Source organism: Heliangelus exortis, chromosome 2, assembly GCF_036169615.1.
Source record: "Heliangelus exortis chromosome 2, bHelExo1.hap1, whole genome shotgun sequence".
Lineage (NCBI taxonomy): Eukaryota > Metazoa > Chordata > Aves > Apodiformes > Trochilidae > Heliangelus > Heliangelus exortis.
The window spans coordinates 4,891,784-4,917,245 of NC_092423.1; the positions used below are offsets into that span (position 1 = coordinate 4,891,784).

General features: G+C 42.0%; 1 protein-coding gene across 3 annotated transcripts in view; it reads left to right on the top strand.

Annotated features, from left to right (window-relative positions):
- The window catches only part of CRHR2 (corticotropin releasing hormone receptor 2), a 144,497-nt gene that overhangs the window by 87,358 nt on the left and 31,677 nt on the right, over positions 1 to 25,462 (top strand). For all 3 annotated transcript variants that reach the window (XM_071734607.1, XM_071734608.1, XM_071734609.1), the window contains 3 exons: positions 3,478 to 3,584; positions 18,755 to 18,872; positions 22,851 to 23,004. In XM_071734607.1, coding sequence (XP_071590708.1) covers positions 3,478 to 3,584; positions 18,755 to 18,872; positions 22,851 to 23,004 — 379 coding nt within the window. The remainder of the gene's footprint in view (positions 1 to 3,477; positions 3,585 to 18,754; positions 18,873 to 22,850; positions 23,005 to 25,462) is intronic.

Here is a 25,462-nt window from a genome sequence, read left to right on the forward strand (position 1 = left end):
GTTCCTATCCTTGGCTTCAGAAAAGTGGTTCAGATGCTGGGTAGATACCCAAATGTAGGCTTCTTGTTGTCAGGCTGAATCCCATCCTCTGCACAATCATTTAGCTCCTTCTCCAGGCACAGAAATCACGTACAGAAGTCATTTTGATCCAGCTGTTTAATGGTGTGTGACAAATGGAAAGCTTCTACTCAGCCTCCAAGCTCCAGAGTCAAAGGGACCTTGGCCGCAGCTGGCACAAATCCATGCTCATATTAGAAGAGTCTCAGGCAGCAAAAAAATACATCTTAGCCTCCAAAAAGAGCTATAAATTAGGAACTTTGGTCTTGTCTATGTGGCCTGTGGCAGCTGGATCTGAATTTGGTTCTGGTAGTGTTTGGAGGTGGCTTCAAGCTGTGCAGCTGAGTTAGCACCACGCTGAGCTTAAGTTAATGCATCCTTCACATCAGCCACAGCTCCCCAGCTTCCAGCTGGCTCAGGAGAGGAAAGCAGTGAGCTCAGAAGCATCTTGGGTGACTGATACTTCTCAGTTGCTTCTGCAAGTCTTCCGGGAGGAGGTATGGTGTCTTTAAACCATGCTGGTGTTGAGATCATCCTGGCAAGAGGAGGAAATCTCAAGAGACTGAGCTGGGGATGGAGTGCAGAGCCTCTGAGGAAGGTGATGCTGTAAGCAGTGGGGGAAGCTGTCAGCAAGTTCTTTGAGGGGGGGGAAAAAAACCCTTGTCATCTGGAGAGCTGAGTGCTGTCATTAGGTCCTTATTAGTTCAAATCATTAGCTGGTTTGGTCTGGGCAGGTTAGCAGTCAGCTAAAGCCAAGGCAAATGTCCTTTAGACAGAAGAACTGTCAATAGCCTGAAATCCAGCTGCAGGGAGCTCAGTGTGCCACAGATTTGCAAAACTGGTTCAGGTGAACACATAGAACTGTGATGCCTCAGCTCACCTGGAAGAAGAGGGTTGGAAAATAACTACACTGATGTAATGTGATGGTGAGGAATAAGGCACAGGATGGAAGAGGTGCCCGGTGATGTGACCTGCTGTGCTCTGAAGGGCAAAACTAACAGTGTTCAGACCATCTCCTCCTTTTTCTCCCATCTAACCTAACAATCTTCCTCCTAAACCTGAAGAGGATTGAAATCTACATTTTAGTGAAGCATCTTCCTGAAAGCAGAGGAGCACTGGGTAACAGTACAAGTTTGTTACCATTTAAAACTTACCAGTCATCAAGAGGGTGAGGCAGAAGAGTTATACAAGGATTTTGCATGAACTGAGCTTTGGCCAACACATCCCTGATTCTGGGCACATGTTTTTTTCAGCTCTGAAGGTGTTGCCTGCAATCCTACCAGGGATTCAGATTGTGTGTAGGCTGCTGGGAAGTGATCTTGTCACCCTGTCAGCTTAGGTTTTCAGAGGCAGTTCTTGTTTTGATGATATTTGAATTTGCTTCCAGGAAACCTTGTTAGTGCCCACAACAGAAAAAAAAAAAAAATTAAAAAAAATTTAAAAATGCCTGGTTTTCCTTCAGAATCAGTGTGTGAAAAGAGGAGCTTTATTATATATTATTTTTTCCCCCAATTAATGTTCTCATGTCTTCAACCATATCTTCTTAAAACTGAAGTGAAGTTTGTGGTTAAAAGCCAAAGGAGGGAGTTGAGGGGTCAGATTCAGGTTCCTTGGCGTGGGAAAAAACGTTGGAATCTTCCAGAAGATTTCTAGCACTACATCAGCAATTCTAGACAATGTTGTCAGTCGTGTGGTTTAATTTTAGGTAGTTCTGTGAGAAGCAGGGAGTTTTTGATCCTTATGGGTCTCTTCCAACTTGAAATATTCTCTGGTTCTATGAGTTAAGCAGGGAAGTAAATAGCAAGGGAGTTTGCCAGGGCTCTAAGCTGAAGAGTACAGGTAGGCACCTGAGATTTAGTGGGGTTTGGCTTTTCCTTTAGTTGTCTCTGTGACTTAACAATAAAATAAACTTAACAATAAATAAAACTCACTGTGGAATTCAGATCACGGAGGTTTGGGGTTGTTTGGTTTTCTTCTTCTCCTCAAACCTCTTCAGAAAATTGGGCCAGTGCATGGGGAATTTTATTTTAGAGGATTTTATAATACACTTAAAAATACCTTGCATGGTTGTGTTCTGTCCAGAAAAAGCACATTGCTCCATGTGCTGAAGATATAGACAGGTTTCATCACAAAAATGATTCCAAGAGCACTGGCTCACAAAGAGCTGGAAGATGCTGTCTTCACAGAACAATGGAACAGATTAACTACAGCTGCTGGTTGTAGTTTCAGCCAAAGATTCATTCACTGACAAATTCCTTTGACTGGAATAAAATGTTAGGGGAAATTGTTAGAACAAATGAAACGGAGGAAGTTCAACCAAAATTAGAGACCTTATGCCATTTGTAGGATTTTACTTCTTTATTTTTGTCACAAGGGAGGAAATTTAGTTAGTTTTCAAAGGTCCCATTCTTCTGAAGGAGAAAAGTATCCTAAAGTGGGGAAAAATCTGCTTAACCTGGAAGGAAACAAATGCCAAACTGAATAACCTTTAATTTTTTTTTTTTTTTTCACGGGGATTTATTCTTTTCAATAGAAAACCTCTGACATTTCTCATCAGTTTTAGTATTTATCTGTATAGTGTTTTTCTACTTCCTATCCATCAGGCAAAGAGAGGAGATGCTTCTCTTTTTTTCTGAAGCCAGCAGCAGCCCATCAATAAGAATGTTGCAGTTACTTCAAGGTCAAAACCCATCAATCATCTCCCCAGCATCCTAGGAAATGGACCCCAGTACATCAGGTTCATGATATACTTGGGTTGCTGCTAAAAACAACAGGATCTCTGGCTTGTCAGGCTCTCTCAAAACTGTGAAAGGCCACCAGATTCCTGCTCTCCCAGCTGCACTGGTTCTGCCCATTATTTAGAAGATAAGGATCATATCTTCCAAGGAGGAAAATCTGCGAAAAAACCTCAGAGGAAAATCTGCCTGCATGGAAAGGGCTTATTTTTTATTCTTAGTGACAACTGATTCATTTTTGTGTGAAAACCAAACCGTTTGAGTAGGAAAGTAGCATAACCTGGCTCATTAAGGCCATGCATTTTCCAAACAAAATAAAGTTTTATAACTTTTGAAACAGCGTGAAGATGTGTCAGTGGTAGCTTTGTCACCCTAAAATGACAAAGTTTTAAAATAGCGTGGCAATGAAAACAAGAAATACTGAAGGAACTGCAGGAAAAATTGCAGGGGAGGGGGAAATAACTTCTTGGCTTAAGATTTGTAAGAAACCATGGACCAATCCCAAACTGCAATGAAACCAAACCTGTACTACTGGGCAGCACGTTTGGCCTATACATGGGCATCACTCCTGGGGCTGTTATATCATTTTGCAGTCAAGAAAAGTAATTATTGTTTCCTAAACTGATTAACTGTTCCTTAATGAGAGAGTCATGCTGATTTAATCATGTTATCTCTTTACCTCCAGAGGAAGTATGCACTCCACTACAAGATTGCTCTCATCATAAACTACCTGGGGCACTGTATATCAGTAGGGGCCCTGATAGTTGCCTTTATGCTTTTCTTGTGCTTGAGGTGAGTAATCTGTTTGCATGATTCTTACGGGGTGGGGTGTGTGACACTGGGTTACTCAAGGCCTCTAATAACACTCTTTAGGTGATGTAGGACATTGAAAAATGGTTGGGGGCTTTTCCATTCCCAAGCACGTGCATGGGTTCATTGTCTGATGCATTGGATGAGCTGGAATGGTGGCTTGGTTGCAGAGGAGCTGTTTGTATTCATGGAGAGAACTACACGTGATTTATTGATGCAGGAAAAAAAAAAATCAGTGAGCAGAGGGCTTCATTAAGGGGGACTGGGATTTGAGTGCATCACGTTGTAAGTTCTGGGGGCAAGTTTCCTTTTTTATAAGGCACTGCATGATAACAGTATCCATTTTGCATTTCCTGACATAACATCCTAGATTTAGACCAAAGAAATAGAATTAAATCTTTCAGTTTTGCTTCAGGTTAATTTCAACTTTTCTTCCCTTAAAGAAAGCAGGAGTTTTCTTAACTAACATGAGAAACATCTTTAGAGGCTCTTTATTCCCACCAGTGCTCATGAAACAAATGCAAATCAAAGAAATGGCATAGAAACACTTCCCTTTGCTGGCTCAGTGGTACAAAAGGGAATTTGTCAGGTCAAATGGATGTGTCAGTGAAAGGAAGTCTGTGAAGGAGAAATAGGGCTATGGGGAGAGAAGAAAAAGGGCAGGAGGGAAAGAAACTTAGTGGGAAGTAATAGGTGGACATTCATCACTCATCACATCTCTTGTATGGACACAGACAGAGTCACAGGAATATATTTCCTCAGGAGGGGGCTGATTGGGTGTTCCTGCTTTTTTTTGATGAATTGCCTGAGTGGTATTTCTGTACTATTTGTGCTGTCCTGTCAAGGAGTGTTCAACCTGAAGTTAGAACCAACTGAGTGCTGTGCAGTGATAGTTTTTGAGAGAAATCTTAGACTGGTATCAGAGGAGAACCACGTGAAGAACCCTCCCCAGGATTACAGAATGATGACTGACAGTGTCTGAGTGAAAGAATTACCACTTCCCTAGAGTGGAATATCCCTATGAAGCCTTATGCAAAGTCCTCCTCTCCTTCATTCCTAAAAAGAGAGTCTTTCTTATTAACAGCAATCTTCTTTCATCCCAGCATCTTTAAACAGAATAATCTACACTAATGGGAAGAAAAAGAAGCTTAAAATATCCAATGGGATCATTTACAGTGCATCAGTTTAAGCTTCCATTTCAACCTTTTTACTGTGCATATGATGCAAATTCCCACAGTGCTTGGAGTCCTGAATTAATTGACACTGAATAAAGAATGCAAAATATTCATTGTAACTACGTTCCCCACTTTGATGATGAATCTTTTATAAATCCTTGAGTAAATAACACAAAAGCAATTAGATAACAGGGGATAAATGTATCCAGCTTCTAGATGTTCTCATTCAAATTGTTCTTCTGGTATTTAAACTTGGACTGTAAGATTTGATTTTTGCAGTCAGCTTCAGCATTAAAAATCACTGCAGCAATTAAATACTTCCCTGTGCATCCTGTGAATTAAGACAGTCAATCTTTTCAAATTCCCAGTGTATCATGCAAAAAGAAACTTCTGTCCAGTCAGAATTATCCAGCATGAGCTACTTCAGTGTCTGTAGAATTATACCTGTTTTCAGAAGTCCTAAAGATGCTCCTGTAAAGGCAGTCCAGATTCATGCTGTGTTACAGATTTCAACCCCACAAATTGTAGGTTATGCACATCTTCATCACACCTCTTTAAAGTGTCCCAAGAGCAAATCACTTCTATTAATTGATTCCTATTATTGAGGGCTTTTTTTTTTCCTGTTTTGAGTGGAAGAAGGCATCTACTAATGGGGTGAGATGAGTGATTTGAGATAATTCCTTCCTAAAAAAATAATAGAAGACCCTGAAGGCTCGACCTGATAGTCCCACATCTTGGCCCAAAGTAGGAATCTGTCGGTTCCTCATTCCATCACTCCATGAGTGCCTCCTGAGAATGAAGGAGAGGAGACCTCCAGGAAGGCTCAAGTTCTCCAACTTCTCCATATTTTTGTGCCATCACCTGCTTGATATTCCTTCACTCAGGTGGAATGTCAAAGGCAGTCCTTCTGGAAGAAGAGACTGGAGCATTCCTGCTGTATTAGAACACAACTGCTAGGAAGGCTGTGGGATCTCTTACACTGGAGGATAAATATCTGCAAAATATATTGCTTTGAGGCTCAGATAGTGGTATGGGTGCTCTGCCTTTGGAGATGAGCTTCACCATTACTGTTACTTGTCCAGCATTGATGGGAAACTTAGTCCTCAGCTGTGCTGAAGTGGGAAGGGCAAAGAACTGGATCTAGTCCCTGTTCTTCTGTATCTCTTCCATGTCATCTTTTCCACAGCTCCTGTGGAACTTTTGAGTTCCTTATGCAGCCCTCTGTCCCCCATTCACAACCCATCCTCCACACCAAGAGGAATGTTCTCCTGTCCTAGACTCTAAGGACCTTTACAGGATGATATTTTGAAGGATGGAAAGCTCAGATGTAGCAGCAAGTAATGAAATCATCTGCCATCTGTGTTTGTGTTGCCAGGAGACCCCAACACAACTGAGAAGGGAGGAGAACTCAACCAGGAACTACTTCAAGACCTATTCCAGCCTTGTTTTCTCTGGTTTTGTTGCGTAGGAACCAATCCTTGTTTCTTGGCTGTGGAATGAAAAATAGGCCAATAAACATTTCATTTAGCACCTAAATAACAATAAAAAAGTGAAGCTCATCCTGTGGGAGAGGACTTGATTTTTGTTGGCATGCTGACTGCATGGCAATGGGTCGTTGAGATAAATTTTAGGATAAATATCTAAGTCAAGGATGGTTCCTCAGGGTCCAAATGTAGGTGGTCTGAGAAGTGTGAGGCTCATGCTGTCTTTACAATGCAAAACAACACAAGCACACAAAGAAAAAGAAAGATGCTGAGAAGGAAAAAGTTGTGCATAAACCAAATGTGCTGTAGAGCTGCATTGATCTCCAGCACAGGATCTGGAGAGATTTGCTCAGGGCACTCCACAGGGCACTGTTAAATACATCTGCACTGCTGGGAATCTCATTCTCTCTTCTCATTATTAGTCAAAGTTTGATGCATCCCTCAGGTAGTTCCTGCTGACATGGCTCTTAGGGTCCCACATAATCACATTCTCACACTACTAAAGCAGAATTTTTCCCTAGGAGGAACCCTGCTACCAGTAACACGATCAAGCTGAAGGAGAACAAAGCAAACAAACAAAAAAAGTGCAAAAGGATTAAAACATTTTTGTTCTTTCGAATCATACTTCTCCATTAATGTTGCTGATAATGCAGAAACCCAAAGGGCATTGTCCTGGCTTTTTGCTTGTTACCATGCTGTTCTACCAGCCTCTGAGGTAGAATAAGACTTGGTAAAACTCTTGAGTTGTTATTTAAAAAATGGGCTGCCTGGATTCAATCAGGAGATGTTTTATTTGTGCAGTAGTGACTGAAAAAGTAGTACGGGAAGAATGGTATTTGTTCTGGGAAGCATCCAAGTCCCTGCTGAGTTATGAAGCCAATAAAGAAAGATAGTGCTGAAAGGAAGAGAGGCTGGAGATTATGACATGACCTCTGCACAGGTTGCTGGATAAGGGCAGCTCTAAAAAAAAAAATTACAAAAAAACAAGCCCACAAACATTGGCATAACATCTTTTGTCCGTAGTATTGTGGTAAGAAACAAATTGAGGTTTTGGAAGGAACCTTTGGTTTCCTGTTGCCCCTAATTTTACCTCTTTCTATTTCCCCTTTAAAGCATCTGATTATTTTTTCTTTCTCATAGGACTAGGGCAGTGTCCCCTTTCTTTCTCATGATTGCATCCAGATTTCCTAAATCTTATGTAATTTTTCTCCCCAAAGACTGAAACATTTTTTCTTCTAACAGCATAGTCACTTTGTGGGTTTTTTTTTCCTCCCCTAACCATTCTCTCAGGGTTTAGGAGAAGAAGCTCTTGTTTCCTTTATACTCCCCTATTCCACACTTCTTTAAAATGCTTCTTGGTCTCCAGCCTGGCATGATGCTGAGACAGCTGTTGCAGACCTCTGCTTGTAAGAATGGAAGAGTTTGATTAAATTATTTGTAGGAAACTCTCAGAGGAAATGTAGAGCATCCATCCAGATCAGGCTGCATAGAGCAAAGTGCTCTGACACATCTCAGAGCCCGGATACTGCAGATGTTTTAGGTGAGATCTGCAAAACCAGTAGTGATTTGCACTTAGAAGTCAGGTCTTATCTGATGTGATTAGAGCAGAGCAGACTCCAGACCTAAGGGACAGTTCTCCCAAATGTGTTTTTCTGTCTTGGAACAAGGGGAGGATGAGCAAGTCCCAGCACAGGACATTCTCTCACTGGATTCAGGAGTTCATGTCAATGTTCCATTTCTTCTTTTCAGCTCCTGGCTTTCCACCAAGCCTAGCTAAGTCTCTTCCATCACCAATTAGAATAACCAGAGCCTTAAATAATGATTCAGGCACAAAGTATTTTTTTTAAACACTTCATCATAAATACCAGTAATTGCAGAGTGTGTGTTCTGTAGTGGCTGTAGGTTTGGAGGCAGCATTGTGTCCCACCCTGTAATAGTCCACAGAAAAGTTCTTAGAGAAGCAAGGTGGGATTGAAAGCAATGGAGATCTGTGTGCAGTGAGGTGGTGGTCTTTGAGTAGAGAACATCTGAAGTGCCTGGACTGCTTGAAATCACCTGAAGTGTCTCCTCCCATAAACAGAAAAAAAGACACAAACACATCTCCTGCTAAGTAACCTTAGGTCTTTGCTTCCCAGTGCCTTTACTCACCTCCTTCTCATCTCATTTTTGTCTGACTTGTTCTTTGGAGTCTTTGTTTAGAGCCCACCTAACACAAGAACAAAACCCTCCTGAAGTCCTGGAAAAGCACTGGTAATTAAGTGTGCCCAGAGAGCTCTGTTCTTAAAATGTGGAAGGTTTCATGAGCTGCATCTGAAATTGTGGTGTTGAAGGCTGTATTAGTATTGCAGGAGTATTATTGCTGCCTCTAAACACATCTAAAGTTGAGAAAACATTAGAAATTGAAGAGCTACTTAGAATCAATGACAGTGTCAGTGCAAGAATAAATGGGAATAGGTGCTCTACAGACAGACTTGTGAGTGGGTATTATTATTATGGGTATATTTATTATTATTATTGGGATGATTTCCAACCCACAGGACAGAGGGGTCCAGGAGCAATAGAGGAAAAAATTAATTCGGAGTTAAGAGTTTCATGAATTTATGAAGGGCTTTTATTTGATGACTTTGTCAACCTGAGCTTTGGAGGATCAGAAGGTCACTTTCTGTCCTATGCACATGTTCCTCATGGTAAACTTCTGTCATTGCCAAGATTTTAGCTGTGAGGCAGTGCTTTTGGAGATAGACACCAACTTATTTGAATTCTGGCAATAGAACTTCTCTGTGCAAGGTTAGATCTGTGTTGGCTGACTGGCTAAAACTTGTCTGTACTTTTTTCTCCTCTTGGTGATGATGGAATGGTTTTGGGAACAGTGGGGTAAGACTTCCCACTTTTTCAAAGTTTCAGAAGAAGGAAGAAAGCAAAGGTTTTGCCCAGTTTAGGTGTAAATCATGCTCAGGAGTGCAACTTACTTCAAAAAAAAGAGCATATCCTGAGTTGGGCCTGGGAAGGAGAATCAGAGAAGATGTTTTCAAGCCTAGGATGTTTAGATACCCACTAAAAATGCACCTTCACGTGTTCAAGTACTAAATGATTCCATTTCAGTTTTCACCCAAGGAAATGCACATTTACATCCCTCACCAACTCCACTGTGGCTGAGCACCCAGGCACCTTCTTTTCTGTCTAATCTAACAGATAGATACTGCACATTACAATCAGGTAAAACCTGAGAGAGGTGGAAAATCCCTGATTTGTGTCACCCTTAAATGGGGCACATAGACTCCTGCTAGGATGTGGACTGTCCCTGTGTGTGATGGAAGCAGCAGCTTCATCAGGGAGGTGCTCAGGTCCAACCCCTGAGAACATTTCTGCACTCAGAGGGAGCACCATGAGGCCAACAAATTTAGACCAAGCACAGGAATAAATATTTGGAAGGACCAGGCTATGAATGAGCCTATTCCTGAATTGCTGGCCAACTACTAAAAAGTAATGAAATATTTCACACCATGTTTCGGTGGCAATGAGGGGCAGGGAGAGTGTGAATGGCAGCATCAGTGCCTCAGACTTTCCTCTTTGGTTTCTTCCACAGTATCTGCAAAGGTAAATCATATAATAAGCATTGCTTATTATAAAAACAAACAAACAAAAAAAAAAACCCACAAACAAAACAAAAAAACGTAACCCCTGAGTTCCCTTGATGGTAATTTAAATTAATTTATTTTCAGATTTATTTATTTATAATTCCACAAGAGGATTATGAGTGAGGACATACTGAACACTCACCCAAACAACAGCTGGAAGCCAGGTCAACCACTACCAGCTCTCAGTGTTTTGTACTTTGTACAATCCAGCTGCAATGGTCACTTGTCACAGAGAACACCCACCCTTCCACAGCCCTTATTGATAACTGCAATGGGTGTCACCAGGGTGATGCCTGTAGGTCTGTTCTATGTTGTGGTTGGTGGTTGCATCCTTCCAACCCTAGGAAAATCAGTGCTTTCAGCTTTTGTGTCTAAAGCCCCATGTCCTGTGATTAAAAATTGCCTTGAAGAAGGAGGAAGAAGTTTTGGAAAAGGTTTCATGGACCACAGATGGTTCCACAATGGGTTTATTTTTAAAGTCTATGCACATCCTAAAGTGCTTCTCCTCTTCACCTGAGTATTTCACCCCTGCCCTGCCAAGTTCCTCTCTTCCAGGCTTTTGTTCTTCCCTTGCATTTCCTGAGGGAATACTTTAATATATATATGTATAATATAGAGAAATATATAAAATATAATGGAATATATAAAAAATAATCTAATATATGATAGAATAAACTGTATTATAATAGTATATAATAGAATATATCTAGTAATATATATATTTCTATATAGAAAGGCAGCTGCTACCAAGAAGCTCCTTTTCCCCTACCATCCTCTCCAGCTGCTTTACCCATCTGTGAGCTTTAGTACCAGAATCTATGCAGTGACTGCACATGAACACACAGGGGGAAACCAGAAGGACCTTAAGGGATTCCTTCATGTAGATGAAAGCAAATAGGCCATGACATGCCCAGAGCCTGAGAAATAGCTTGCTGGTAAGGATTCTTCCCACTCCATGCCATGTAAGGTTTGTCCGTGAGCTTTGCCTGTCCTAGAAAAATCTAAAGGAGAAAAAAATATTTCTTTATAAGTATAGCCCTTCTTCCTTGTCCAACAGTCATAGAATAGGAAGGACTCCAGCAAAGTGCTCTCACATTTCTTCTGCCAGCTCTTTTCAGACAGACTTTGGGGCAGCAGCTTTAATTGAACATCATTATCAATGGAATCCTACATTAATTAATAGAAGGTTTCCAATCTTCTTTAATGAACTTGTAATTTGCAATTCTTTCAGTGCAGATGGTTTAACTAATTCAGCAAGCTTTTTCCCAGGCTGGCATATTAATGATTGCTGATGTTGGTTGTTTGTGTCATGCTTTGAGTCAGAAAATAGCAGCTCTGCACATTCCAGGAAAAATACTGCTACATGGTTAGAGTGAAGGGGGAAAAAAGCATGAATCGACAGAAAGGCTACTTAGAGTTTTATCAGTTCTATTTTAGAAATGTTTTTATACATCTCCAGTTCTGATTCAGTGAGGCCACCTGTACTGGAAAAGTTGATCAGATTTTCTGCCTTTTCAGATCTCATCATTTCCCAAGTCAAAAGAATGGATTTTCTATTTCTCTGCTTTCTGTATCCAACCATACAATTGAAGTCATTTGGTGGGGAAAATTAGCAGAGTCTGCTTTGTCTACCAAGAGTCAGAACCTCCTTCTGCCCACCTCTGACACAGTCTGCAGACAACTGCTAGAGAACTTTGCTTTCTTCTTTTTTCCTTTGCTGCCATTGCTCCTAGCATGGAAGCCCAGCATGACACCCCCCATGCCAAACAATTCAGGATATGGAGTCAGGGAAAAACATTTGGCATTGAAACATATTCTGTTCTCAAATCAAATAAAGAAGTCATTATGTCTAATTTCGCACCATACACCTGTTTTTTTGATTTCCTAATGCAGAATGCCAAAGAGAAATATGTTTCCTTTCATCTTAATCACCACTTGGTGTCTAACAGGTAGCCAAGAAGGCCAATGGCATCCTGGCCTGGATCAGGAACAGCGTGGCCAGCAGGTCCAGGGAAGGGATTCTGCCCCTGTGCTCAGCCCTGGGGAGGCCACAGCTTGAGTCCTGTGTCCAGTTCTGGGCCCCTCAGCTCAGGAAGGAGATTGAGGTGCTGGAGCAGGTCCAGAGGAGGCAACTGGGCTGGTGAAGGGACTCGAGCACAGGCCCTATGAGGAGAGGCTGAGGGAGCTGGGGGTGTTGAGGCTGGAGAAGAGGAGGCTCAGGGGAGACCTCATCACTCTCTCCAACTCCCTGAAAGGAGGTTGGAGCCAGGGGGGGGTTGGGCTCTTTTCCCAGGCAACTCTCAGCAAGACAAGAGGGCACAAGAGGTCTCAAGTTGTGCCAGGGGAGGTTTAGGTTGGACATTAGAAAGAATTTCTTTCTGGAGAGGGTGATCAGCCATTGGAATGGGCTGCCCAGGGAAGGGGTGGATTCTCCATCCCTGGAGATATTTCAAAAGAGCCTGGATGTGGCACTCAGTGCCATGGGCTGGGAACCACAGTGGGAGTGGATCAAGGGTTGGACTTGATGATCTCTGAGGTCCCTTCCAACCCAGCCAATTCTATGGTTCTATGATTCTGTGATTGGGAAGGAAATTCTGTATTTCTGGGCTGCATTTAGTTCCCTCATCATTGAAAGCCCTGGTGTATCCTGCCTGACCTCAAACTACTACCACAAAATAACACAGGCTTTCTAAAGGATCTGTATCTTCTCTGCCAGACCCATGTGGAGCAGAGCACCTGAAAATGTGCAGTGCACCTATGTTTAGGCAAAAATATGATTCGATGCCAGGGAGCTGAAGCTGAGGCTTTTATGGGGCTCTTTGTGTGTGCAGTGAGTGGGAATCATGTCCTCCCAGATCCTCTTATCTGCTTTTGGCCAACACAGCCAGAAACATCCTCTGGGACTCTCAACTCACTGGAACATACACATTTTCCTGTCCCCAGATAGCTGTAGATATAATCCAAGGTACTTCATGGCTCAGTCCCCCATGAAAATCTGCTGTCCCTTTGCTACCCTCATCCATCCAAAGCCTCAAACCATTGCCTGAGTGGCTGTGCCTGAATAAAATTTCCTGAATGAGTGACATGAGGACACCTCTGCCCAAAGCAGTAGGACTCTGGCTTCCCCAGAACCTCTTGCCTTGGCAGAAGCAGTCACTGGAGATCACTCAACAGCAGGCAGAGCCCTGGGTCTTAATCATGAGGAGCCAGAAAATCCTTCTGCTTACAGAACCAAGGTGCTTCCAGTGATAGTATCTTTTTTTCCCCTAGGGAAACTCAGGAAGTGTAACACCTTTTTTTTACTATTTATTTTCAAGGAAATGCTTTTCCTTCTGCCTGCTCCTCTTCTCAGTGTAACACACACTGCTTTCTTGTGCCTGTCTGGCATTATTTGATGTATTTCATAGAATCATAGAACGGTTTGGGTTGGAAGGGACATTAGAGATCATGAATTTCCAACCCTTCTGCATGGGCAGGGACACCTCCCACCAGCCCAGGTTGCTCTAAGCCCCATCCAACCTGGCCTGGAACACTTTCAGGGATGGGGCATCCACAAATTCCCTGGACAACCTGTGCCCGTGTCTCACTACCCTCATAGTGACAAATTTCCCCCCGATGTCTAATCTGAATCTCCCCTATTCCAATTTTAAGCCATCATTTCAATATTCAGATGCAAATTTCAATATTTTAGGCCCAAAACCTGCTGCCAGGCAGAGCTGGAAATGAAACTGCTGCCTGAGCTGTGTTAGTTGGGGAGCACGAGCTGCAGAAACACTGCCAACCACTGCTCTGGGCTCACTCCCACAGCCCAAGGGACTGGAAATTTCCTGCTGTCCTCTTCCAGGCTCTTCCTGTCCCTTCCCAAAGGACAGGAGGAAATGTAGTTGTGAGGAAATTCCTCCTCATCCAGCCCTTGGGAGGGCAAGGACAAGAGGAGGAGAGGAACCAGCATAGATGAAGGGATTTCACTGGGAGCTCTTCATTCCACCCAAAAGCCATGGCCTGGCCCCAGTGAGCATAAACTACAGAACAAAAGAAGTTCAGTGACTGCTGTGAATTATTTCATTTGATGAAACATCACCTCTAAATCAGGATTGTCTTAAAATCTATGCCTTCCAGAGGCAAGGAGTTAAAAGCAGTGCTCAGCTCACAGTCTACCTCCCCAGTTCCCTTTGGTGTCTTTTAGTGGTGACCACTGGGGACTGAGTGACAGCCTGCTACATGTCTGATGAATAGGGAACTTCTTTTGTCTTTATCTTGTGGCCTCAATCTTCAAGTCTGAGAATTGCTACAACTCCTTTTCTTATTCCTTCCACACTTGACATAATTCCTTGGAGGTGTGCACCAGGAAAAAGTTAGTGGGAGAGTCCATCCAAGACTTTGACCAACACTTTTTGTCTGAAAAGGATCACTGCAGGAAGCAAATACAGGAAAAGGTTCTTGAATGGAAATTAGTAGCCTTAGACTGTGGTATCTTGTGACAAGCCAGATTCTCTGTCCTCCTGAGAAGCTCTCAGCTCCCATTTGCCTGATGTTGTCACTGCCACAGTCTCCAAATTGTGTGATCTTCCTCCTGAGCTAAGAATAACCCCAAATTTCTTAGTTCCTGAGTTGGGAGGCCACACATTCGTGGCAGTCACTGTGACTCTAGAGCAGCTCAATAGACAAATTAATAATAAATACAGCTCAATGTGTTTCAAATTCCACCTTCTCCCTTTTTACAATGTAAAATCCTTTTCAGTGCTGCTGTAAGGGCAGTGACTGCTATTTCTGGAGCACAGGCTCACCTCCTTTTTGGCTCCACAGGGAGACAGCATTAATGAATCAAGAAGAAAAGAACTGTGTCATACAAGTCTGTTCTGACTCTCAAGTTGAACAGGTTTTCAGAAAGGGATCATTTTTATGAATAACAGGAGTATTTTAGTGAAAATCAAAGCTCATAAATTCAATTCACATACTGGTTTGTATGTGAGTGTCTATGACAAGGTTGGATTTGTCCTTTCAACAAATACTCCCTGTTCTACAGGTCTCCTGTTATTCACTACCTTGCTGCCCATCCTGGGACATTTCCTTCATTCACCATCCCCCTCAGACTCCAGTCTGGCTCCCCAAATAAACCTTATGCACAGGGCATAAATGCATTGGGCTCCTGAGCCCAACAGAACAGCCTCACGTGGATAATTCCTATAATGAGAGGACCCTTCTCTCAGTCAGTATCCCTCTAGGTGCTTTACCCATCCTAAACAGCAAAAATAATTTTCACCAGCCACCTGTAAATGAGAAAAAGCTTTTTCAGGTGGCTGGCAAGAGATCTGTGCTGGGTTACATCAATAGACTTAGCTGCAGTCCTCCCCTGCCCTGCTGCCTCCAAGCACTGTATCCACCCTCCTGCTTCTCCCTCCCCTTTTTGAGCCTGACACAGTTATTTCTCAAGTTTTTCCTGCCCTTGGCTATGAATTGCATTACTGCCACTATGATTGCTGTGCTGGTAGTAGTTGGGAGCTGAAGACAAACAGAAAGCATTCTCTGGGCTCTCTACAAACAAAAACTACGATTCGAGTCACCAGTTAGGACTCCTATTAAAAGGGAAGAAGGGGATCAAATTAAAAGAAATAAAAAAAAAAAAAAAAAGGAAAAGGTTTATACTGCTCTGTGCTTGGGGTCACATCAGTTCCTGAGCCACTGAGAAACTCTGTGGTGCTTTCAGACTTGTGTTTCTCAGCATGACTGCACCAGTGCTTCCATGAAAATCCAAATTTCTATTTGGATTGGCCACTGCCACCAGTGGAGCAGTGGCCCAGGCATCACAAAAGCAAATCTTGGTCCTTACCTACTGGGGATTTGCTTTGCCAAGGCAGTGGTGTGGGGGAGAATGGGACTGGGGAGAGAGCAGCTGGAAAAGCAAAATGCTTCTTTTACAGCCTGTTCTTCCTTGCTCTGTTTTCCCCAAAGACATGAAGCTTTCTGGCAGGTTAAAGCATCCCTTTCCCTTCTGTGCCACACACAGAGTGTCTCAGAAGGAGATCAGGGTACCCAGGCTGCTGATGCTCAAAGTACAGCTTCTTCTGAAGGCAGCAGGACAGAGGAGCCAAGTGTCCCTTTTGCAGCTCCCAACCATTATTTGAGAAGGTTATTTGGTAAATTCCAGATGCTGGCCACACCTCTACTGAATTTTACACCAGGAACACATCTTCCCTCACCACACAGGGCCTTTTGGAAACAGGGGGAATTTTCATAATCATCTGTAGAGCCTGGGAGTTCCCAATACAGACCAGATCCTGTTGCTCTGGATCCTGAGCAGACCTCAGGTGATTCCAAGGATCTTAAAATCCAAAAAAATTCAAAGATTAGATGCACACAGATGGGCAAAGAAAACAACACAATCTGAACGAAGAAGTAGCAAGGAGGAAAAAAAATCATGCAGCCAGCAGATGCTGAGGTTGTCTTTACATCCTAAGATGAAGAAGATAATTAGATTTTGATGACTAGGAACCCACTGAGGGGAAAAGCTCTTTCTAGGAAATGAACAAAAAGTGTACAGCTATTTGTGTGATGCCATTTTTCTCTTTAGCCAGTCAAAATTTCCTGCAAGTCCTGTGGGAAGATTTCTTCCAGCCAGATTTAATATTCCAGCATATGAGATGATTAAACTACTTTTAAATGGAGGCATGCAAGCAAAGATTTTTTTTTTTTTCCACTCCATCTTCTCTTTGTCAAGAAATACATTCAGGTTACAAACATGGTCTCTAAAGCAATTATTTTCATGCCAGTAACTCTACACTTTGGCTGAATTTCCTCAGCTTCTATTCCCCTGCCTCCCTCTCCCCCTGGCAGCAGTATTTCAAACTCCTTCCTTAATCTGCTAATCCTTATCCTGAGGGCAGTGAATAAAACACCTGAACACCAGCCACAGGATATTTTTGTACAGAATGATCAACAGAGAACAGAACTTAAAAGGATGTTTCAAAGTCTGATGGGCTCCTGGAGTTCAGCATGAAATGCCTGGTGTCTATGAAAACCTAACCATGAACCTCTGGCTTTTGTTAGAAGTAAAATTTTCAAACTGAGACATGTCTCTTGACTTGTTTTCTGGTAGCACAGATGCTTTTTGGGGGTTTGTAGTCTAAATAAAAGTTAGTGGATCAAAGCAGCTGGAGAATTGTTTGCCAAAGTGACTCCAGCCATGAATCACAGAGGCTCTCAAAACTAAACACCAATTTCATTCTTGGATCCTGAGTTGTTAAGCTCAGAAGTTTTTTTTTGTCATTGACTGTAGGGTTGTACCTCTGAGCATCTTCCTGTAAGTTGCAGTATCTCAAATGTGAGAGGTCTTCAATTTGTTTATTTGCTGGATTGCTGGGAAATCTGTGATTTGTGAGGTGGAATGATTTAAGGGAATTGCCTCTGTCCTTAAAACTGACTAATCAAGTTGTAGGAAAAGTGGAGTGAATGTTTTATGACATGAAAATAGTGTTTGTTAGTAGGAAGGTTGTCTTGTTTGTCATGCAGAAGACCTGAGGCACCAGTTGGTTACTGGATTGTGTCTTTTTGCTGCCAGTGAGATGACCCCCAGGCAGCTGCAGCTCAGCAGGTTTAAGAACAGCACTTTCTGTGTTTGCCTGATGTTATTTGACAGCTCCCTTTGAAGGAAGAGAAGCTGCTATGGCAAATGCAGAACCCTAACCTGATGATCCTGGGAAATGTGCTGGCTCTTTCAGCACACGTGGATGTGATGTTAGTAACTGGAATGCTTTGTGTTTTGCTGAGAAAAAAAATCATTTAATTGCAAAACTTGGCACTCACCTTCCTTTACCCTTTCACAAAGAAGAAATGATCTTGCCTTGGATGACTGAATGAATAACTTTCTCTCTGGCTTCAGTGATGCTTCAGTCACTGGCATCAGTGCTGGCTGCCTCCTGGAGCCATTTGCAGCAGCAAAAACTATTTCAGGTGCCCCCTCTTTTGCCTCAGGGCACTGTGTCCCAGCTGACTGGAACTCATATTTTACATTGCATCTGACAGGGAGCTGGGAAAGGACCAAAACCAGATGAAAGTGAAGGAGAAGCTTTGCCTTGCAAAAGCTTCATACAGCCACCTGATCTCAGGACTGCAAACCAGGCAGTCCATGCTCTGCTGTCACACAAATAAGTCCAAAAACTTTGAACATGACCCAGGCAAGCCTATTGAAGAGACTGAATGCAAAACCATCCCAGTTTTGCCACTCCAGAGCAGATATTTGTTACCAAATCTCCTTCTGTGAGCAATTCAAGAGACTCCAATGCAGCCTCATTGCTTAGGGCCTTATCAGTTCTGGTGGACATTAACCTAGAACTGATGTGATGGGGTGGAGGGGAGCAAAACTGATAACCAAAAATGAAATGACCATGTGGATATGTGGGTCTTTCCAGTAGATCCTGTTTCACTTGTTTATGTTCTCAAAACAAATTGTTTTACCCAGCTTTGCAAAAGTTATGCTCTGTGATTTCTGGAAGAAAGATGCACACACAGCAAGGAAAAGAAGCAGAGATTTGGCTCTCCTCTTGCTGTTGTTGGATATTTATGTCTTTTTTTTTTTTTTTTTTTTTTTTTTTTTTTGTGACTATGATGCAAAATCCAACTTTTGGCTTTGGCACTGACTTGCCTGCAGGTAAAAGTGTCAGCACCTGACAGCCTCATATACTGTTCCTGGGCAGACAAACCTCCTGTTTCAGGGTGTAAGAGGTAATGGATGGGGTTAGGCCATGAGGAATTTTTCAATTGCACAAAATTAGCTTGCTGATTTTATATAGTCATTAATATCTGTGTGCCTGTATTCACTATATATATGTTGATTTAAATGTAATTTCCCTGTTTAGGAGCATCAGATGCCTCCGGAATATTATCCACTGGAACTTGATCACTACATTCATCCTGAGGAATGTGATGTGGTTTCTGCTTCAAATGATAGATCACAACATACATGAAAGCAATGAAGTAAGTGCTCAGAGGCAGCATGTCCCTACCAGGTAGTTTGGGGGCAGGCAGGGATGATCAATTTGTTCAACTGATGGAAATATCGCAAAGGATTTTTAGGTATGTTCAAAAAGATGAAGAAAATTAGCTTAGATTTGTTCAATTTTCATTTATTTCCTTATTACTGAATATCAAAGACAGTTTGGAAGTAAAAATCCTTCCCAAAACCTTCTCTCTTATGTTCATGGACCATAAATACTTCCCAAATATATGTAGTATCAGACATGGTGCCATGCAAGACACTGGATTTGGTGGTTCTGGAATGTTTTTGTCAGAGCATCTTGCAGTGATGTGGGGAAAGGACTTATTCCAGAGGGCAACATCTCCCTGATCTGGATACAGAAAGAATTGATTTGGCTGCTAAGGCTCTAAATCAGCTACTTTGCTGCCTAGAGTTAGTGTGACCCCCAGGAAAATAAGACACAGAGCCTGAGGCAGTAGAATTTTAACTTACTGATGAGTTTCTGGGTTTTATTTACAAATTTTCATTTCTCTGCTAATCTCTTCTTGAGACTGGCCTTGAGGATGAAGTTTTGCATCCATCAGTTGCTGAAAAGGGTGGCTCATTCCTTCAGGGACCCAAACTTTTCACTCCAAATCCTGCTTCTACTTTTGCACTAGCTCTCTGCCTTTTCTGGATCCTCTGGGGACAACTGAACCCTTGGAGACTGAATTCACTGAACTGATGAACTAACCTAGCAAACAGAAAAGCAAGAAGGAGTTTCCTGCTAGCAAAGTTATCTTAGGTCAGATTTCTGATGGGTGATTGAGGGTCAGAGACAGCTGAAGGGACCACAGAGATCCACACAATAAAAAAAATGGAAGGCTGAAAGGGTCAGGAAGTGGGGGCATCTTCTTTGTGTGGCATTGTACCCTTTAAAAATAAGATGCATCACCCTGCTCCCATTTTTTTTTCTTCTCCATGTTATTTCTTGCTCATCCAAGTACCTCCCAACTGCAGATGCTTGTCTGGATCCCTGTGTAAGTTGTGTGATGCCTCCTCCTGTTTAATCACCCAGCAGCCCCAATAATGTGAGGATTTCAGAAGGGATTAGAAGCATCCACCTTGAAAGAAAAAATAATTTTCTGTGTTTCCATGGGGAATAACTTCACATTTCCTTAGCAAGTTCCTTTTCATAGTCCCTTGGCAGTGTTCTCTTTCCCTTCTACTAGTTGTATAGTGGAGTCTTCTCTTCCTAGGGGTAGCCCCTGGTATTTACTTCCATAATCAAATAAAAAGTGTGCTAGAAACACAAGCACATGCTGGTATCAGGCACTGGCTCCACTCATGTAGAAATTGGTGCTGTAGCAAGTGAGAACCACCCCAGGAGCCTGGATATCCATTCATTTTAGTGTCAGCTGGACACTCATCATCCCTGGGTCACTTTTCAAGTCTAAGATGTGACACCTGAACTTTAATCCTCTGCTCTGTGAAAACAAATCAAAAAGTCATTAGTACCTAGATAAAGAATTCATTTATGCATAACTCTGTATTATTATTCAGTCAGATGCTGCTTTGCTTCTATTAACTCCCTGCTTTGTCTGAATTTCTGACATTTTCAGACTATGGGAGATGGTGTTAACTTGAGCTTTGTTGTTGACACTTTTGTGCCATGTGATTGACTCTGATGACAATGCTGGAAATCTTAATACAGATTTTTACAGTTACTTAGGAAAATAAAATTGGTTGGAGTCAGGCATTCAAATGTCTTTTAAATTGTGACCAGAAGGTGTCAAGGAAAATATAAACCTGCAAATAGAAGGACAGATCCTTACATGCCTCAGTTTTCATACACTCATCTTTTCTCTGCAAACAACCCAGTTCTTTATGCTTTATGCAAGCTTGGTGATAACTTGGTTATGTTCTTGTTCTGATATAAGTCAGAGTTAAAATAACAACACCAGAATCAATGGGAACAACATTATTGATGCTAACTAATGATGTGATCTCTTCTGTGCTGCTCAGTGGAGATTAAATAAAGCACTTCCAGAAGCATAAAGGACTCAACCTGGAAATATTCTGCATGAAGTTGTAGTGCTCTTGTTAATAAATCAAGAGGAATTTCTGAGGATACCTGCAGCCTAATGGTGGTTACATGTGGGGATCAAGAATCCTCAGTCAAATAAATTCAAAGGTATAAATTAATGAGTTCTACTAATTGGGTTTCTTATTCAGTAATAATAAATCCACAATTCCAAAAGGAATTGCTCAAAATTAATTTTATTCTGGTTCCCAGTATTTTGCCAGTCCACTGGCCAATTCTACTGTTTTCACACAGAAACAGCTGGCTCAGATAGAATTTTTTTTTTAGTTCTTATGAAAATGGGAAGCTGTGGGGAAAAGAAAAATTGTGTAAGTGTTGCAGCTGAGGAAGAGGATAAAGAATCCAGAGAATCTGTTATATCAGAGAATTTACATCAGATTAAGGCCACAAGGAAAGGTTTGATTCATGCTTCTACCATCAAAAAATCAAATGTGAGACATTGGAAACCTAATCTTACTCGTTTGGGGTTCAAACAGGAATGGAGCCAAAACATTTGTTTGGTATTAGTCAAAATTAGGGCTTGGAGGCTTTTTTGGGGTTTTTGTGGCTTTATTTTGCTCAGGCCAAAAGGAGAAAAAGAAGAAAATTTATTTTGATTTAGACAAAACTTTGAAAACAAAATGTTGCACCTTCTTCTGAGTGCTGGTTTTTCATCCTATTTTAAAGAAAAAGCCAAAATAAATTTCAGATCTTAATGAAAAAATACAGAAATGAGACCTTTAAAAAATTACGAAGATTTCTTCTCTTTCTTCAGCTCAGCAAACAGAAGTGAGCACAACTTGTGAATGGGCTAAAATTTTGTAATCGTGTTTCCTGTGCAATAAATTAGTTAAATTAGTCCACAGAATTTTCCTAGGCTTGAGAGTGCATCTGCTGCTCTGTTGACCTCCTCATTTCTCATCATCAGCACCTCATGCATATGAAGTGTGAACTAAAATTAACCAAGGGTCAAAAGTTTCCAATACTTTACAAGAGTTAATTAAAAGGATGGAAAACGGTAAGACCAAAATGACATCAATGATAGCAGCTAACATAGGCAATTAATGTCATGCTCCAGGGAATATACTGAATGCTTGCTTGATCAGAAAGAAATTTTCCCAGATTTCTGTGTGCAGCACTATGGAAATTACCCTCAGCAGTTACCTGTGATTTATTGGTGTGGTTTTATCATCTGCCTCTCCATAGCTAATTGCAGATTCTGTAGCTGAGCTCTCACTGCACAGCCAGTAGGAGAAGATGCCTTTACTGATACATTCAGCCTGGCAGAAAATTCCTGTTAAAGTTATGGCAAAATACAGATGTGATGTGTGTAGTGAGATGACTTACAGTCTGGAGCACTGATATCATGATCAGGGGGGATGAAGTAGCTGATAAAAGCATAGCTTTCAAGTAAAATATCTTTTTTTCTCAGTGTCAGTGGTGCTCCTTTCTGTGGATGTGAAGCCACACAGGGACATTAGCTTCTACCCTCTATTTTCTTTGAGTTGCTCAGCAGGTTGCTTACCCTGCCTAAGATATCCTTAGCCTCTTATGTCATCATTGGATATGGCCTAGGCTGTGGCTGTACCTCTCTGAAAGGTCATCTGTCATCAGATCCCCTGCCTCCTCCTGCCTTCTTGCCACCCAGCTGCTTGCAGACTCCTGGGCTGTGCCTAAGGCCGTGGTGATTTTCCAGGCATGTTCAGGTTGTGGTTAAGTCCAAGCCTCAGCAGAACATCACAGCCATAGCTGTGACTTCCCAACAGCACCTGAGATTTTGTGATGCCAAGCCACAGGTGGAGATCTGCATCCCATGAATGAATTCTACCATTGATTTTTAAGGGGATAACAAGCTATAGAATTCTCATCTATGTTCTTACCATGATTTTAAAATATTCTTTTCTTTCCTTCCCAGCCCTGGTGTCGATGTATTACCACTGTCTACAATTATTTTGTGGTGACCAACTTCTTCTGGATGTTTGTGGAAGGCTGCTACTTGCACACTGCTATAGTGATGACTTATTCCACAGACAAGCTGAGGAAATGGGTCTTTCTCTTCATAGGATGGTGTAAGTGCCTTGTGTGTTTAGGGTGGTTTTACATTGAGCATCTTTCAAGTGATTAAGCCAAGAGCAGCAGGAGAAAACATTAGAAATCCCACTGTATCTGACATTCAGACCTAACTTTGTCAGGATTTGGGGAATGCAGCATTTCATACCACGTCCCTTTCACTTTGATCAACAAAACAGGGATCCCAACTCCTCATCCCCTGAGACAGAACAGGCACTGCTCATGCCCAATGCACCACTCCATCTCAAGAGACAGAGAAGCTGTTATATCAGAGAATTTACATCAGATTAAGGCCACAAGGAAAGGTTTGATTCATGCTTCTACCATCAAAAAATCAAATGTGAGACTTTGGAAACCTAATTTTACTAGTTAGGGATTCAAACAGGTATGGAGCCAAAACATTTATTTGGTATTAGCTAAAATTAGGGCTTGGAGGCTTTTTTGTTCATTTGTGGCTTTATTTTGCTCAGGCCAAAAGGAGAAAAAGAAAAAAATTTATTTTGATTATTTTTGATTTATTTTTATTTTGAATTATTTTTTGATTATTTTGATTTATTTTTGATCTGGAGAGACAGAGGAAAGAATTCTAAATGAGGACCTAATGAGAAGCAAAGCCTAATTATCTGCCAGGCTGACCTTACAGCTGTCCTTGGGAAGGAAAAAGTCAGGTACCAGAGTCACATGTCATCTTCATACTATCCTTGTGGCTACTGAATGACAGAAAAATAGCTCATGCCATTACAGAATCATCACAGAATCACAGAATGTTTAGGTTGGAAGAGTCCTCCAAGATCATCCAGACCATTCATAGAATGTTAGGGGTTGGAAGGGACTTCTGGAAATCATCCAGTCCAACCCTCCTGCCAGAGGGGTTCACCTAGAGCAGGTTGCACAGGATGACATCCAGGCAGGTTTCCAATGTGTCCAGAGACAGAGATTCCATCACCCCTCTGGGCAGCTTCTGCCAACCTCCATTCTGTCTTCAGACTATCCTTGTGGCTACTAAATGACAGAAAAATAGCTCATGCCATTACAGAATCATCACAGAATGTTTAGGTTGGAAGAGTCCTCCAAGATCATCCAGACCATTCATAGAATGTTAGGGGTTGGAAGGGACTTCTGGAAATCACCCAGTCCAACCCTCCTGCCAGAGGGGTTCACCTAGAGCAGGTTGACATCCAGGCAGGTTTCCAATGTGTCCAGAGACAGAGATTCCACCACCCCTGTGAGCAGCCTGTTCCAACCTCCATTCTGTTGTGTCAGCCTGGGCCAGAGCAAAAGATGTTCCTTTGTGTGGCCAGAAGATTGTGGAAAGCTCCTGATCCTTTCTTCTCAGCTTTGGTAAGGCTGTCTTTCAAATACTCTTCTCAGTTTGGGGTCTCAGGTCAACAGGGGTGTGGAAAAACTGGATGTTACCCAGTAGAAGGCTGGCAGCATGAGAAGGGATCTAGGGGACATGATCTGTGAAGTGAGGCTGAAGGAGCTGGGCTCAATTAATCTGGCAAAGAGGAAGATAAGGAATTATCTCTTAGGTGCCAGGGATTATTTGTAGGACAATCCCAATGATGGTGCAGCCAAATTCTTCTTGATATTAGAAGATCTTGTGAGAGGGGGCAATAGCCACAAATTACAACCAGGGATGTTCCAGTTGGACAAGAAGAAAATAAACTTTACCCAAAAGGGAGTGCAACACTGGAAGAGATGGCTTAGAAGCTGTGGAATCTCTAACTCTAAAAGTATTAAAAATTCAGCAAGGCTAAATCCTGGCTAGGTGAGCTTCTGCTGATGGTGCTGCTTGGAGCAGGACATTGAGCTGGATACCTTCAGAGGTCCTTTCCAACCCTTATATCCATTATTTGAACTTGACCAGGAGAAGTTTAGCAAAAAAAGCCCCTGTGAGCAGCTTGTTCACCTGAATGCAAAATCTGGGCTCAAACAGAAGGAGTGAATGTGGCAGTTTCTCTCTGTTGAAAGAAGAAAGGTAGAAAAGAGGTCACAAACATTTCCTTTTCTGAAAGTAGAACAGCATTTTGTTTAGAAATGCCTCTGCCTCTCAGAATTGAGCAGAAGCAATAGTATTGCAGTCCTGAAGGCAGAAACAGACTTGGAAAGAAAATATGTTTTCCAATCCAAAATCAAACAGGGGGAGAGTTGTAGTATAAAGAATATATTTAGATAGGGAATTGATTCCTTTTTTTCCCAGATATTTTTCAGTCCTGTCACCAAACTGTAAAATCAGCTTCTTGAACAGGTCTCACAGCCCCCCCTGACTGGGTGCTCCCCATCCTTTTCCCTCCCCCTCTCTCAAGAGTCCTCTGGGTCTCTGTCTGATTGCTAAATGGGAGTGCTCTGAGCTGAATATACCTTTCCTCTCACCCTTTTGGGTCCTGCTTTGCCTTCCTATCCACAGTCTTTTACCATCCTTAGTCTCATTCTATTTTTCACAAGGAGAAATTG